Below are 13,574 nucleotides of genomic sequence, written 5' to 3'. Positions count from 1 at the left end.
TCTTACCTCGGCGGTTTCCTGCTGATAACGTTCACCGACAGCCTGAAACGCAAAAACGGAACGTGTCATCGGATATAATTAAACAGCGCCAGCGAGGAGGACCGCTGGAATTTAATCCGTCGCCGTCGTGTACGGTAGAACCTCGATTAACCGATTAACCCTTTAGCTTCCGGTTGCATCGCCTTGGAACGACATATTTGAGTCGCTCAGAAGCCAATGCGGTTAAGCTCAGAAAGTAAAAATTGAGAAAATTCAGGTTTCGGCTTACGAAATTATTATACAAGATATTCAGAAGCTATAAAAAGGGCTTTCTGACCTGGAAAAAATGAAGAAACGAGTGAATCCTTGAATAACTAAGAAGAATATTATTTATTGCATTAAAATTTATGAAAATCAGGAAATATAAAAAAATCGACTTAACCGCATTGGTTTCCGAGCGACTCATTTCAATATCAGTGAAATGCGAACCAGTGGACTAGTCGAGAAAATACCAGTATAAAATCAATATGGTAATGTTATAATAGTTTTTTTCTTAAAAATAGTTTGTTAACGTATATTGTGGAAATAAATATATTTTTCTTAAAAGTTTTTATTTTGAACCTAAAGAATTAACCCTTGGCATTCCGCGTTTGAGTCCGTTCGAACACTGAGTTGATGACTATTGTTCTATCTACGGACTTTGTGCTAGATAAAGTTTTCATTTCGATTTTTATTAAATCAATCGGTAAACCATTGCGGTTTATTTATTGACGAATGATATGTTCGTTATTTGCTTGAGTTTTATCACGATTGTATTCATAAAATATTGTTGATGATTAATGGGATAAATGCAAGTTTTGTAATAAATATTGTGATCGTCGTTTTAATATACAATACTTTGCATTATTAAATTTTTTAGTTAACGGGGCAGTTCTTAGCGATAAAAAGAACGATGAACTCGTAAAATGTAAGTTAAATTGAACGTGAATTTAATAGTCTAGATAAATCAAGGCTCGAGTAGAAATTCTTAAACACTCATTTGTATAATTCGATCGAGTATATTCTGAGATACTATCTAAGAATTGGAATTATTCAGTTCCAATTTAATTCAGACTCTTGATGATCTACATCATAGAAAATGATAATTCGGTTAATCGAAGTTTCACTGTACTTTACTTCCTTGGACATAATGTGCTCTATACAGGACATTTTCTACATAACCGCACAAAGGGACAATTATGTTGGAATAAAATTTTTGCTAATTTCGAAAGTACGTTGATTTTTTGAATTACGTAGGAGAACTTTCTAAGATGTACATGTTTATATATTGCTAAATTTTGGATTCACTCTAGGAATTATATTATTATCGCACCTCTATTACGCAATGTTTGAACGTAACAAGTACATAGTTTATATAATATTACATAAAAGTGAAACAAACCAGTAGTTACTTGAAGTTCTAATAAAAAACGAATAAATAATTAAGGCTGAAATTAATCTAGAATTAAATGTACGGGATGTTCTAAGTGACTCGAACACTTAAAGTATCTTGCTTGTACTTAACAGTAGATAAACGTGTTAAGGAAAAGTATAATGAGGTCTGAGTAATGATTATTAGCGGTGAGTCATGAGGAAAATCGTCACGCTACTCGAATCTTTTGGTCTGTCCGTTACCCATTGTTTCCGTTTATAACATTCTATGGAAGTTGCTCATGCTTTAGAAAAATAGAAAGTTGTCACTGACGAAAAACCGTGCACCTTGAAATTCGTTTAAGCATATGTTCTAATAACATTGATTAATGTGCCTGTCCATAGTTCACTATTTCTACTTCTAAAAAGCACGGTAGATATCGGTACAATCTGTTTTCTAATCAACCCAGCGTGTGCAGTCGCGATAACTCACACTTAATCACTAATTGCTGTCAATATTTACACAAGAATATCGCGACCAGAAATAATGCCTACTACATAATACATCAAGTTAACGAACGTCTTACAATTAGATCGTTTATAATACATATCTTCAAAAAATGTTCGTCTGCGTTAACATAAAGCTTTCAAGATTCTTAATTCAACATTCGAAAACTAATAATATTCAACATCAATTATTGAAATGACAAGCATATTTTCCCAAGGATCATTTAAAAAATCGATTTACTCTTGAAAAAGACTACCAAAATATTTAAAAACTCCATACCAAAATACAAGTCAATCCCTTAGACTGTCCGATCACCCATCATTAAAAAACAGATCAATCCTTCAAAAAATAACACGAAAAACGAAGACTACTAAAACATTTTAACCATCCATAAGAAACAATAGATCAATCGATACAACCGATCCCAGTTTCCAAAGAAGTCGAAATCGACCCTTTCAGTTCATAGTTTTAAGAAATCCGTCACAGCGAAGAGGTCCAAGTGCCTAACACCGTCTTCTTTCGGTCTAACGTGCCGGCCCGGGCGTACTTTCATCCGGCCGTTCGCGGTTTCGTATCGAGATAAAAGCTCGCGCAAAAAAATTGGTCTGTCTCGTTGGCGAGGGGTCAACGGACGAGTAAAAGTTCAAGTCCCCGTCGCGTCGTCGGGGGTGGTGTCCTCTCTCGTTCGCGGTGTCGGGCACCGTCTAATCCCGGGGTGTACCGATACTCACGTGCGCGGTGGTGCCGGCCGCGGTGTCCGACGAGGCCGCCGTGGCTAGCTGGTTCCGGTTCTCTATGACCGTCTTTATTTGCTCGAGCACCTGCAAACGAACGAACACCCGCGTGTACACGCTCGGCAATTATCCACAATACGCTGCCACGCCGCCGCTCGTAATTATCGTTTCTGTAAAACCCGGTGTCCCAGATTTCGAGCCGCGCGAGCGCGAACGCGAGAGCGCGACGCCGTTATTGAAGGCGGTGCTCGGATAAAGGAGGAACGGGACGAAGGGATAGAAAGAGAGGGAATTACGGAACGAAGAGGGACAGGGACAGAGATAGAGATAGAGGGAGAGAGAAAAAAAGAGACGGTTCGTTTCCTAGACGAGACCGTTTCCGTTTCAAAGAACACTCTTACGGAGTTTTCTTCGGCCGTTCCTTTTTCGGTCTCGTTACCACGCGCTTTCCTACCCGCTGGACGCACGCGCGCGCCGCAACGGTAAAATTGCCCGACGAAAATTTCACGCGCAAATCTGCGCTCTCGTTTCGTGACTCGTCGAGGCCTGCTTACGCGTTTCTATTAATTCGCGGTTGCAACCGTGCATTCGGTTTTCTAGTTGAATTCTTGTTTCATTCTTATTTTGTGGGACACCTGGGTGTATGCAGGTTTCAACCCTTTGCGATTCTCTGTGGAGGTATGCAGATTTGTTCTGATTTCTGTTTGTTATGAATGGAATATCAAATGTACAGGGTGAATTGATCGTGGCTATTAAATTCAACGATTTATCAGGTGAACGGTGTGTTTCGGGCGAAAGTTGTTTGGTATCAATCGTACCAATCGTACTTTTGTGAGTATTAGTTCCAGTTCTTGATGCCTAACAACTTCTGCCTGGAAGATTCTTTCAGTCGATAAATAAACATTGGCACGATTGAACGACTCACCCTGTGTATATCGAAAGAATATATTAACCCCTTGCGGTGAAAGAAACTTAGCTATTAGTTTTTCATGCCAAACCGTACAGTGACGAGCTACACTAGTCATGTAACTGTAGTTGCAAATAATATATTTTTATATGCACAAAATTTGTGCAGTTCCCAATTGAGGATAAATTGGCTTAATGGTTAGTAGTAGTTTACTAGATTGAGTATGAACATCAGTAAATAATACACATTTAATTAACGAAATCTTTCAATCATAAAATGAAACATGTTGTTTTCTTTAATGAAAATAAAATATTTCTTTCATGCACGACTGTTCGTGATTAAATCGTACCGCAAAGGATTAATACGAATGGAAAGTTTCAATTCAGTGTTTCACATTGAGAAATTAAAGACACGTCGAACCACGAAGGGTTAAGGGACCTGTCTTTCGTTGGCTGCAATTGGCGGGATGTCCTTATTACACAGCGAATCATTATGCAACGTAGAAATTTATGAAAGCAAATGTTTGACATTTGTCTAATCATTATATTAGATCTACCGGAGTAGAGTTCTGTCCGATAATGTTATCACGAGTTTCCAAAGATGAGTTATTCTACAGAAATGGAATCCGCAAGTTACCATCACGTCGGAAAAGAGTCGTCAGTAGCGGCGGAAATTATATTGTTCAGTAAATATTAACCCTTTACTATCGGGAGATTTTTCTGGCGACAGTACTAACTAGTCGGAGAAAATATATGTTCTCAAAGTTATGTATCTATAGGTGATGTATAATAAGTATGTGGATATTAAAACATACAGATCATTCTTTGAAGTTAATGGATTTTGTTGAATAACAATACTGCAAAGAATAATAAACACTTACAATACCTCTCAGAAAGCAAGAATTGAGAAAATTAATGTTTTGGCTTCTGAAATTATTATACAAAATATTCAGAAACTATAAAAAGGGCTTTCTGACCTAGAAAAAATGAAGGAACGAATAAATCCTTGAGTAACTAGAAAGAATACTATTTATTCCATTAAAATTTATATACCGCCGTATTAGCGACACCGTTTTGAAAACAAATGTTAAATGTCGCCACTGCGGCGGCACCGATTTTCAAAAGAGTTAATACATATATTAGGAACGTATTATTTTCTTCTAATTCAAAAATCGACAGGACTTTCCGGTAGACCTAACATTTGAAGTTCTTTTTACTCAGAGCTATTCAGAAAAGGGTAGTTACCCGCAATGATATCCTGTGCCTCTGCACAACGTGTTGATTGTAGTCCTTTTGCTCGATTTCGTTGCTCTTCCTCGTTTGTCGTCGCTGGAAAGTAAAAAAGAAAGAACGGGAAATAAAATGGTGATCAACGACAAATGCAGTGTCGCGTCGCGCGTTTCCACGAACGCGCGAAACAATCCGAGAGACTTTCCTCGAGTATCAGAACGGAACCGTCGGCCGCTCCTATTTTTTTTTTATTCCTCTGCTGTCCCCCCGCGAATAGAAAGGATCTTCTCTCCGGCCGGGCGCCGGGTTCTCCGTTCGTTCGCCGACCCGGGCAACGTGGAAATCTCCAGGCGAGACGACTTCGTTCGCTTTCGAACGCGATACGAATCTGCTGCCCGCGATATGGAAATTCACGTCCCAGCCGTGAGCAAACAGCGATCCGTGCGCAACGCGCCCATAATTTGATTTTTACTTTCGACGCGCGTCCTCTTCCGTTGGCGACATTTTTTCGTCGCGAAAATACACCGAGTGCGATGCGCGTGAAACATTGAAGTCGAATGGAAATTATATCTCAATGAACGTTTAAGGCTAAATATAAATCGCGATGAACATTATGCAAACCCCAATAATGATCTAAATCTCGAAAATTGAAACTGAAATGAAAATGTAAATCTAAATCTCGAAAATTGTAACTGAAATGAAAATTGAAATCTGAATGAGAAATTGAACCGAAATGAAAATGCAAATCTGAATGAAAACCAGAACCTACATGAAAATATAAATTTGATTCAAAATTGAAATCCGAATGAAAATTTTAATGTCGGTGGAAATTGAATCGATGGAAATTGTAACCAAAATGAAGATCTAAATCTTAATGAACACTGAAATCCAAATAACAATTTAAACCTGAGTGAAACATTCAATCTAGCGATCGAAATGACTGTGATATAAAATTTCTCATTCGACTGCAAATTATAATCTGCAACTATTAATTACGACTCACTGCAGTCACCTAAATTTCAATTGTAAATTAATGATGCTTACTTCATTCACCTAGAGAGTACGTAAAGTCGCATTGCGTTGATTCTGCTTTCAAAAAACTCGACAGTCGTGTTATTTACATCACAGACAGTTTTATTCGCTTCCATGGTAATCGCTGCTGATTTCTCTTTCACATTCCGCGTCTCGTGTCCCCGGGATAAACTTCATCATCTTGAAAGTATCCGCGGAACGTTTTTACTTTTGCCGTCTACCCGGAAGCCGCACAGAGAAACATCGTTTTCCTTCATTTCCGGTGGTAACATCTGCGACTCGTCTCGTCTTTTCCTCGCGTCTGACCGCACGAAAATCGGCCCCGTCGCGTTCCATTTCCGGCACGAGCTTTTCATCGCTCGCGGACGGCCGTGTCGCGAATAGAGAAGGAATGCAACGAGTCTGTCGCCGGTTTTTTAAACGCGCACTCGATCATTCGTTCGAAAAACGAGCCGACGAAATATTTCCCGACGCCAACGCTTATTTTTTAAAAAGCAGACTTTTGCAGTTGATATACAATATAATATACAATCCAGTATATTAACACATTCGCATCGGAAAACGAGAATTCTCGTTTATTTTTTAAAAGCGTGAATTCTCGTTTCCCGATAGGAACGTGTTATTACTAAAACGACCAACTAAATTGACTTTTTGAAATTCCTCTATAGAAACTTCAAGAATGCATCTATTGAAACCTTAATTGATTTACAATTCAATTTGTCTTGCTAAATTAAATTTTTTAATCATTTCTCTGAGAAGCACCTGTTATCTTTTAAATAATTGCAAAATGGAGAAATCAGGAATGGGTCATTTTTACCTGTCTGGTAGTTTTAGTGTTAAAACACCTAGATTATATATTATATTATATATTGATTACATAAATAATTATCGCAGTTTGAATATACATATGTTGAAATATTTCTATATCATTAATATACCCGCTGTATATATAGGAAAGATTTTGCAAAACAATGCGAATATGCTAATATATTGTGCAGAAGACATTTTGCAATGGCTGCAATTTCATTTAGTTTTCTTCCGTATATTTGATTTATTTATTTTTTCACATTTTTACTTTTAAAACGTTTAGTTTCATATTTATTTACTACTTCGACGGAAATGAAAATAAATGTGAAAATTTAGTGAAATATCGAGTGAATGATAATTAAGTCTGGTCCGGTCCGGCAAGTTCCGGATTAGATTGGCACCGATCAACCGGATTAGATTCTTTTATCATCCACGACTGAATTTCGTGAAGAAAGTTTTCACTTGGAACTGACGATTACGTTTGCTGATAGTTTGTTTATTTATTTTCTTTTTATACTGATAAACCTCGAAGCTATTGATAACGCGGAGTCCGATATGTTCTTATCTGACCAAGACCTGACTTAATCATTTCAGGGCGTGGTTTCTTTCCTAAATTACTGTACTGGCGATCTTGCTTTTACAGAATAAACCACGAAATAAATGATAATACAGAATACAATATCAGATTTCTCGTATTTGAACAGAAAGCCATCTCATTGCATACGTATTTAAAATCCGAGCACGAAGCGTTCGAATCGGATACTTACAAATTCCTATAGATTTCCTTCGAATGACTTAGTGATTTAACACTAGAACTACCGAACAATTAATATAATTAATATGCGATCCTTACAAAAACTGTAATAACAAACTTTTTCTGATTTCTTCGTATATTAATTACAGTATTCAAGTTGAACCACTTATTTTCAAAATGATTTCGAATATTTAATCCCTTTAAGTTATCAATAATTGTGAAATAAGAGAACTGAAACTCGCCATTTTGTCGGGCGCAGTAGTTCTAGCGCAAATGCAATACTGTGTTAAGCAAATGAGAAGAAAAGATTTTCTCGAGTGCACATTGCGTAATTACGAGGAATTTTAAAGTTGATGTCACGAGTGACCCGAGCGTTGAGTTTCGTCGTTCACCAAGGAAATTGGAAGACGAGTCACGAGTGGACCCCCGACACACGTGTAACCGCCTTAACTCGATTCACGCGTGCTCGGAATGATGCGACTGGCATTATGCTCATTGGATAACGAGAATAACGCCTCCGCCGCGCCTCTGTTTATCGTTCTTCGCCGGGGATCGCGAATTACATCGATCACCGCGATTTTGATAGGCTTGTCTTCGAACACTGACTGAAATATACTCCTTCGTCGCGAGAAAATCACTCGTAGGTGTTCCTAACCCTTTAATCTTTCGCATTAGAAAGGTTTTCCGCTACAGGCATTGACAATCTTCTAATGAAACACTGATTAAATCTCTGACTCTGTTAAATTTAAATAATACACGAATAGAGTGACAAAACTATCCCATTTCAACATTTCACGTTTAATCGCTACACTGTGGATTATTACGCAAATTTAGATTTTAAACTAGACTTAACACCGAAAATTCTTTTCTACAATAAGTATCCTCAAAAGTACAAACTTCATTTTATACATTTTCTTATTAGCCACTATTGTTTGTATAACATCTTTTTCTTAGTGCCATAGAATGTACAAAGTTTGACCGGTAAAACCTGCGTAAAATTCTGTATAAAAATCCATTCTAATTACTTTACACCTTACATCTAATGTAAATTACACTGTACAATTTATATGTAATGATTACATCGTTAGAATTTTGTTCCCTCAATTCGAATGGCAACAGTGTACCGTCTTCCGAGCGCAAAGAATTAATCCGTCGATTCTCGAGTGAGACGATTGGCACGGTAATCAAGGCGCAGCGCGTTTCAAAAAATTCCAGCCGAACGTTTCTCGTGGAATCACAGCGTCCGTTCGCTCGCTCGTGAATAAAGAAGGTACTGACCTCGAGGGTGGCTAGGCTGGCCAACGACGAGAGCGGCCGTGTGTGCGGAACCTCCCCAGGGAAAACGCTGTCGTGCGACACGGACAGTTTCCCGGCTCCTCCTCGCAGCTTCACGAAGGATTCGTCCATCCCCGGCCTCCTGAGGAACACGCTGGAAAAATAAAAGCAAAGCGAACCGTCAGACGTCCGAGAAACCGGCTCGTTTATTTGCTCCAGCACGAGAAGGCCGGCCGAGGAAAAAGAAATTCTCGCGCCGGGATATCCGGTACAGACGCGACACGAAACGGCCTCCGGCGATTTCTGCGCGTTCCTGCGAACGGAAAAACTGTATCGTTCATTGACTGGGATAACGATACGACTTTTTGAATAATCAAAATGAAACATGAATTTTGAATCTTTGGGAAACGGATGGGATTTGGACCGTTGTCGTTTTGTCTGGCAATTTTTTATTGATCGTTGTGTCGCACAAATTTGAGGAGGATGATTGAATTGTTTAATAGATTTAGAAATTAATTGTTTTGACGACGAGAGTGATGAATTTTGTTGGATATGTGGGGTACGAGAATAATAGAACAGTCGTTCTGAAACATTTTGGTCTTTTTTTGTTGAGTAAATTGGTTCGCCTGTATGGGATTTTGATGAATGTTGATTTGGTTAACACGTTGAATGCCGCACGATTTATCCGAGGAAAATATGGAAAATGAAAATAACGTAGTATCAACTTATGTAATTGAATCACGTTATTATTATTATAGGTTTATCTTGTCGAATGTCACTGCATTAAGTGGCATTACTTGTAATATAGAAAACTTTTCAAATAATCATAGTTTAATCGAGTGAATCATACTAATTCGATTTGGTTGAGGTCACCGATGACCCCCATGGCATGCAACGTGTTAATGTCTTAAGTCACTGGAGTTTGAAATTGAGTTGTTTATAAGTGTGAGTAATTTTTGGAATATTTTCGAATGACAATGTTAACGCGTTGGTTTCTACATCAGAAATTTCACGAAATTTGTTAATTTTTCTTTGTCTGGAAATGATTACTTTCAAATGAATGACTCCATTGTAAAATAGTTGCATCTGATTACTCTGTTCGTTGTGGATAACCCGAGCTTCAGAATTATGACGCTTAAATTATAACGTTTTAGAATGATAAATCTACAGAAACATCCGTAGTTTTTATTTATATCAAGGAATTACACGGTAAATCTGAAACTTCTTGCCGCATATAAAAGCGGCATGTTACGAGGAAATTAAAACTAACTCAAAAAGTGGGAACATAGTTAGGATAAATATACGGGAGTCACATAGAGATTTCAATATTCAATTATTTCTTGGAAAGTACGTGAAAGTAAGCGAACATGTGCGCGCGTCGCGATGCAAAGAGGGAAAAAGATTCAAAGCATGAATCAATGCGCTACGTTCAGTCTAGATAGCGTTACAAAACGTAACCTCGTTGCAGAATCTCGAGCTACGTATCTCTCTATGGAAAACTCGGCAACTTTTTCTTTGCCAACGGTTTGCTGCTGCTTTTAGAAAAGCCGGAACGCAATTCTGTCTACGCAATGGCAACTGTTCCTAAGAGACACTGTAATATTGCTACGACCGGTGAAATAAATACGTGGTTCATAAAAGTAAGCAACCTGCTGATATATCAACATTGTTGTTGATCTTAAAACTACACAGAAATCGTGGCATTCTGCAGACTACAGTGAAAGCATTGTTTCCATGGACAATAAGTCAGTACGAGGGAAATAATGAAGCTTTTAACGGAGACCAGCAAGATTGTCAAACGGGTCGAGTTTCATTTTTTCTCGTAGATACGGAGCTTAACATTTCAACATTTCACGTACATACCTATGATTAGTTAACGAAACATTGAAACCAATAAATTAACCGAGGATTCCTTAATTGATCCTTCATATGAAAATTCGTGGTCTTAATAACAAATGTTACAGTCTATTAAGGAACTGAGAGTTACCAATTTATTCATTCGTCCTTCCAATTATCGAATTAACAGATCACCAAAAAACGAAATTCGATTATATTCTAGACAAATCGAATGACAAATTTCATAAAGAGAGAATTATCAGTTATCGTTTGTTTCGTTCTAATTTCCAATCATCGAGTTAACAGATTATCAACCGAGAAACACCCTGACTTGATTATATTCGGGATAAATCTAATTAATGTCTTATGGAAAGAACCAGCAAAGTTGTCCCTTGTTCCGTTCGGTTTTCCAATGATCGAATTAGCGGATAATCAAGCGGGAAACTATGACAGCTCGATTATATTCGGGATAAATCAAATTATTGCGCGAGCGATCGTGAACGGTCGCAATCGAATTACGAAAATAAAGGACAGTAGGTCAGCGGTGAGGTATCGAGTGTGTTCGAGACAACGTGATCTCTCGTGACACTGCGCCGTCGAGCCGAACGGAAAACCAAAGATAAGGTAGTGGCTTGAGCCAATAGCTTAATTACTCGGGTAATCTATACCAACCTTTATCTAGTTTCCCTCTAATAGAATCGAGTCTATCGATCTTGTGCTAGGTACACGATACCGTGTTCCAATTATTTTCACGCCGGAATCACTTAAATCGCGTTGTCGAACAACCATGACAATCTTTCTTTTACCATTTCAATGAATTTCATTCACTTAGAACACCCCCAACCTTCAAATCATGTTCGAATTTATTGGTTCTCGTTCGATCACCAAAGTCAAAAGGCATCGAGCGCGGTTAGTACTCGGATTGAGTATCTGCCTGGGAACACTGTGTAATGTTGGCACAGTCCTTTTCTTAGGAATAAATAATACAAAGTTTGATGAAACGTAACGTTGGAGATTAACTGAATTTTTGTCACATACTCACGCAACTTCTCCAAAAACTGAACTTAACACTAGAACTGCTAGATAGGTCAAAATGATCAATACTTGATTTCTTTTCTCCAATGATTGAAAAAAACAGATGATTCTCTGAGAAATAACTAAAAAGATTCACTTAGCAATGCGCAAACTGGATTGTAAGTCAACGGAACTCTCAATAGATGCACTCTCGGAGTTTCCATAGATCAATTTCGAACTGTCAATTCGACTGCACGGTAGCTTTGGTGTTAAACAACATTGTAAGCAACGTTCAAAACAAACAATGGGATATATTCGAAACACTACTCTTTACATACTATAGTTGTCAGTTAGGTATGCTAAGATGCTCACCTTTCCCGATCGCAGGAGTCGGTGAGCAGCTCGCTAGCGCTTCGGCTGCGAGCTTCTTCCGGCCGGCCCGCGGGATGTCTGTCGGTGATATCCTCCCTCGGGAGTCGCGCGAGCTCCGCGTCCCTGTCCACATGGCTGGAGACCAATCTGGCATCGGCCGCACCCCGGCTTTTCCGCCGGAAGATTTTCCTTAAGCCTCTCAGTGGATGAAAGCGCCGTTTCTTCGGCTCTGCGAATAAGAAACATCGCGGAAATTAGATCCACTTGTCTCGCCGATAGCGATCCTCGAGCAGCTTATTCGCCGAAACTGGACACTCCACAGTGTATTATTCATACGCTCGAGTGGTACTCGGGGCTTCAGTTTCGAGTACACGAACGGCTACAACGCGATCGAGGAAAGAACCCAGGGCCGCATTAGCGCTTCATGATTCACTGCTGTGCAACGTCGAAATGTCCTGGCTGTGCCAGGTCCAAATATATTTACCTTTTAACTTCTAAATTACCTTAACGGTATCCTGACGGACAGCTTTTAGAATTTTAATTACTTCCTAAGTTCGATCATTTTCAGGTGATACTTCGAAATCCTTCAGTGAACATAACGTTAACTTCTCAATAACGAGAAATACTGAAATAATTGTAATATTCATCTGGATGGAAATCTAAACTTGTGAATGAAGTTTCATTTCCACGTGGAAGATATCGATTCAACTCCTTTAGTCCTCGATCAACAGTGTTCAACAGAAAAATACTTTCACTCATGTTTCAAAAATGATATCTCTTTATAAGACGTCGAAGACTTCATAGGTTCGTCTTTCCCCTTGATTCCTATATAAGAACTAAAAGAATTTACTACAAGAACGAAGCAGCACTTCCTGGTTGTTTTAGTAGATCAACAAAAATCGATGAAAAATCAGATATTGCTTAGAACGTGTAACTATATGACCAACTAATATCTGTGTTAATAGTTAATTTCATTTGCTGCCACACGAAAGACCACGTTTTTAAAACGTGAAATTACATATTTACTAGAAAGGTGTTAAAAATTCAGCTACCTCTTCGCGGCAAACTCTTCCAGCTCGTTTTCATGGACTCAGAGCCCTGCGCCCGAAGCGTCTAATGGACCAGCGGCCCTGGGAGAACCAGACAATTAGTCGGAGCCCGATATCTCGCGTGAACTTTCTCTCGGAATTGCGTAACGCGCTCGCTCGGTCGCGTGATGTTTGTATTCGACCGGGGCGGGATCACGAGTTCCCCACGAACCCGATATCAATGGGAAGTGAAAACTCGTATTCGATCGGGTGAAACCTGCTCTAAACGGATCCCCATAGGACGGAATTTTCTCTGACAGTACGAAGGTGCGGGGAACGAGATCGGAACGCGCGCAACAGAAAATTCAATTTTCGAACGCAACAAGACTGGCATCAAGAGTCATTCAAAACTTCGCAACGCTGCATGCGAAATATATGCGAACGCGCGTATAAACGTCAGCGCAGCCCGATGTGAATTCACCGTGACGCGGAAAGACGTCGTCGACAGTGAACGTATTGAACTTGTAACGCGGTGGACCAAGGAAATTGTAACGCATGCGTAATGTGTCGGAATATTAACTGATAATTTGTTTGAGATTTTTAAATTTCCAAGGGTTAATCTTTGACGAATGAATTCAAATGCAACGAATAATATATATTTGAACAATAGAGCGTGAAGAGTTCGAGAA

At 38.9% G+C, this 13,574-nt stretch overlaps 1 protein-coding gene across 6 annotated transcripts in view; it reads right to left on the bottom strand.

Moving 5' to 3' along the window:
• The window catches only part of LOC116427642 (uncharacterized), a 188,695-nt gene that overhangs the window by 45,183 nt on the left and 129,938 nt on the right, over positions 1-13,574 (bottom strand). For all 6 annotated transcript variants that reach the window (XM_076368136.1, XM_076368137.1, XM_076368134.1 and 3 more), the window contains 5 exons: positions 11,858-12,086; positions 8,639-8,789; positions 4,783-4,866; positions 2,629-2,718; positions 7-42 (listed from right to left, as the gene is read on the bottom strand). In XM_076368136.1, coding sequence (XP_076224251.1) covers positions 7-42; positions 2,629-2,718; positions 4,783-4,866; positions 8,639-8,789; positions 11,858-12,086 — 590 coding nt within the window. The remainder of the gene's footprint in view (positions 1-6; positions 43-2,628; positions 2,719-4,782; positions 4,867-8,638; positions 8,790-11,857; positions 12,087-13,574) is intronic.

Source organism: Nomia melanderi, chromosome 6 (assembly GCF_051020985.1).
Source record: "Nomia melanderi isolate GNS246 chromosome 6, iyNomMela1, whole genome shotgun sequence".
NCBI classification, from domain to species: Eukaryota; Metazoa; Arthropoda; class Insecta; order Hymenoptera; family Halictidae; genus Nomia; species Nomia melanderi.
The sequence above is the reverse complement of the archived record's forward strand: the minus strand, read 5'-3'. Positions and strand labels throughout refer to the sequence as shown.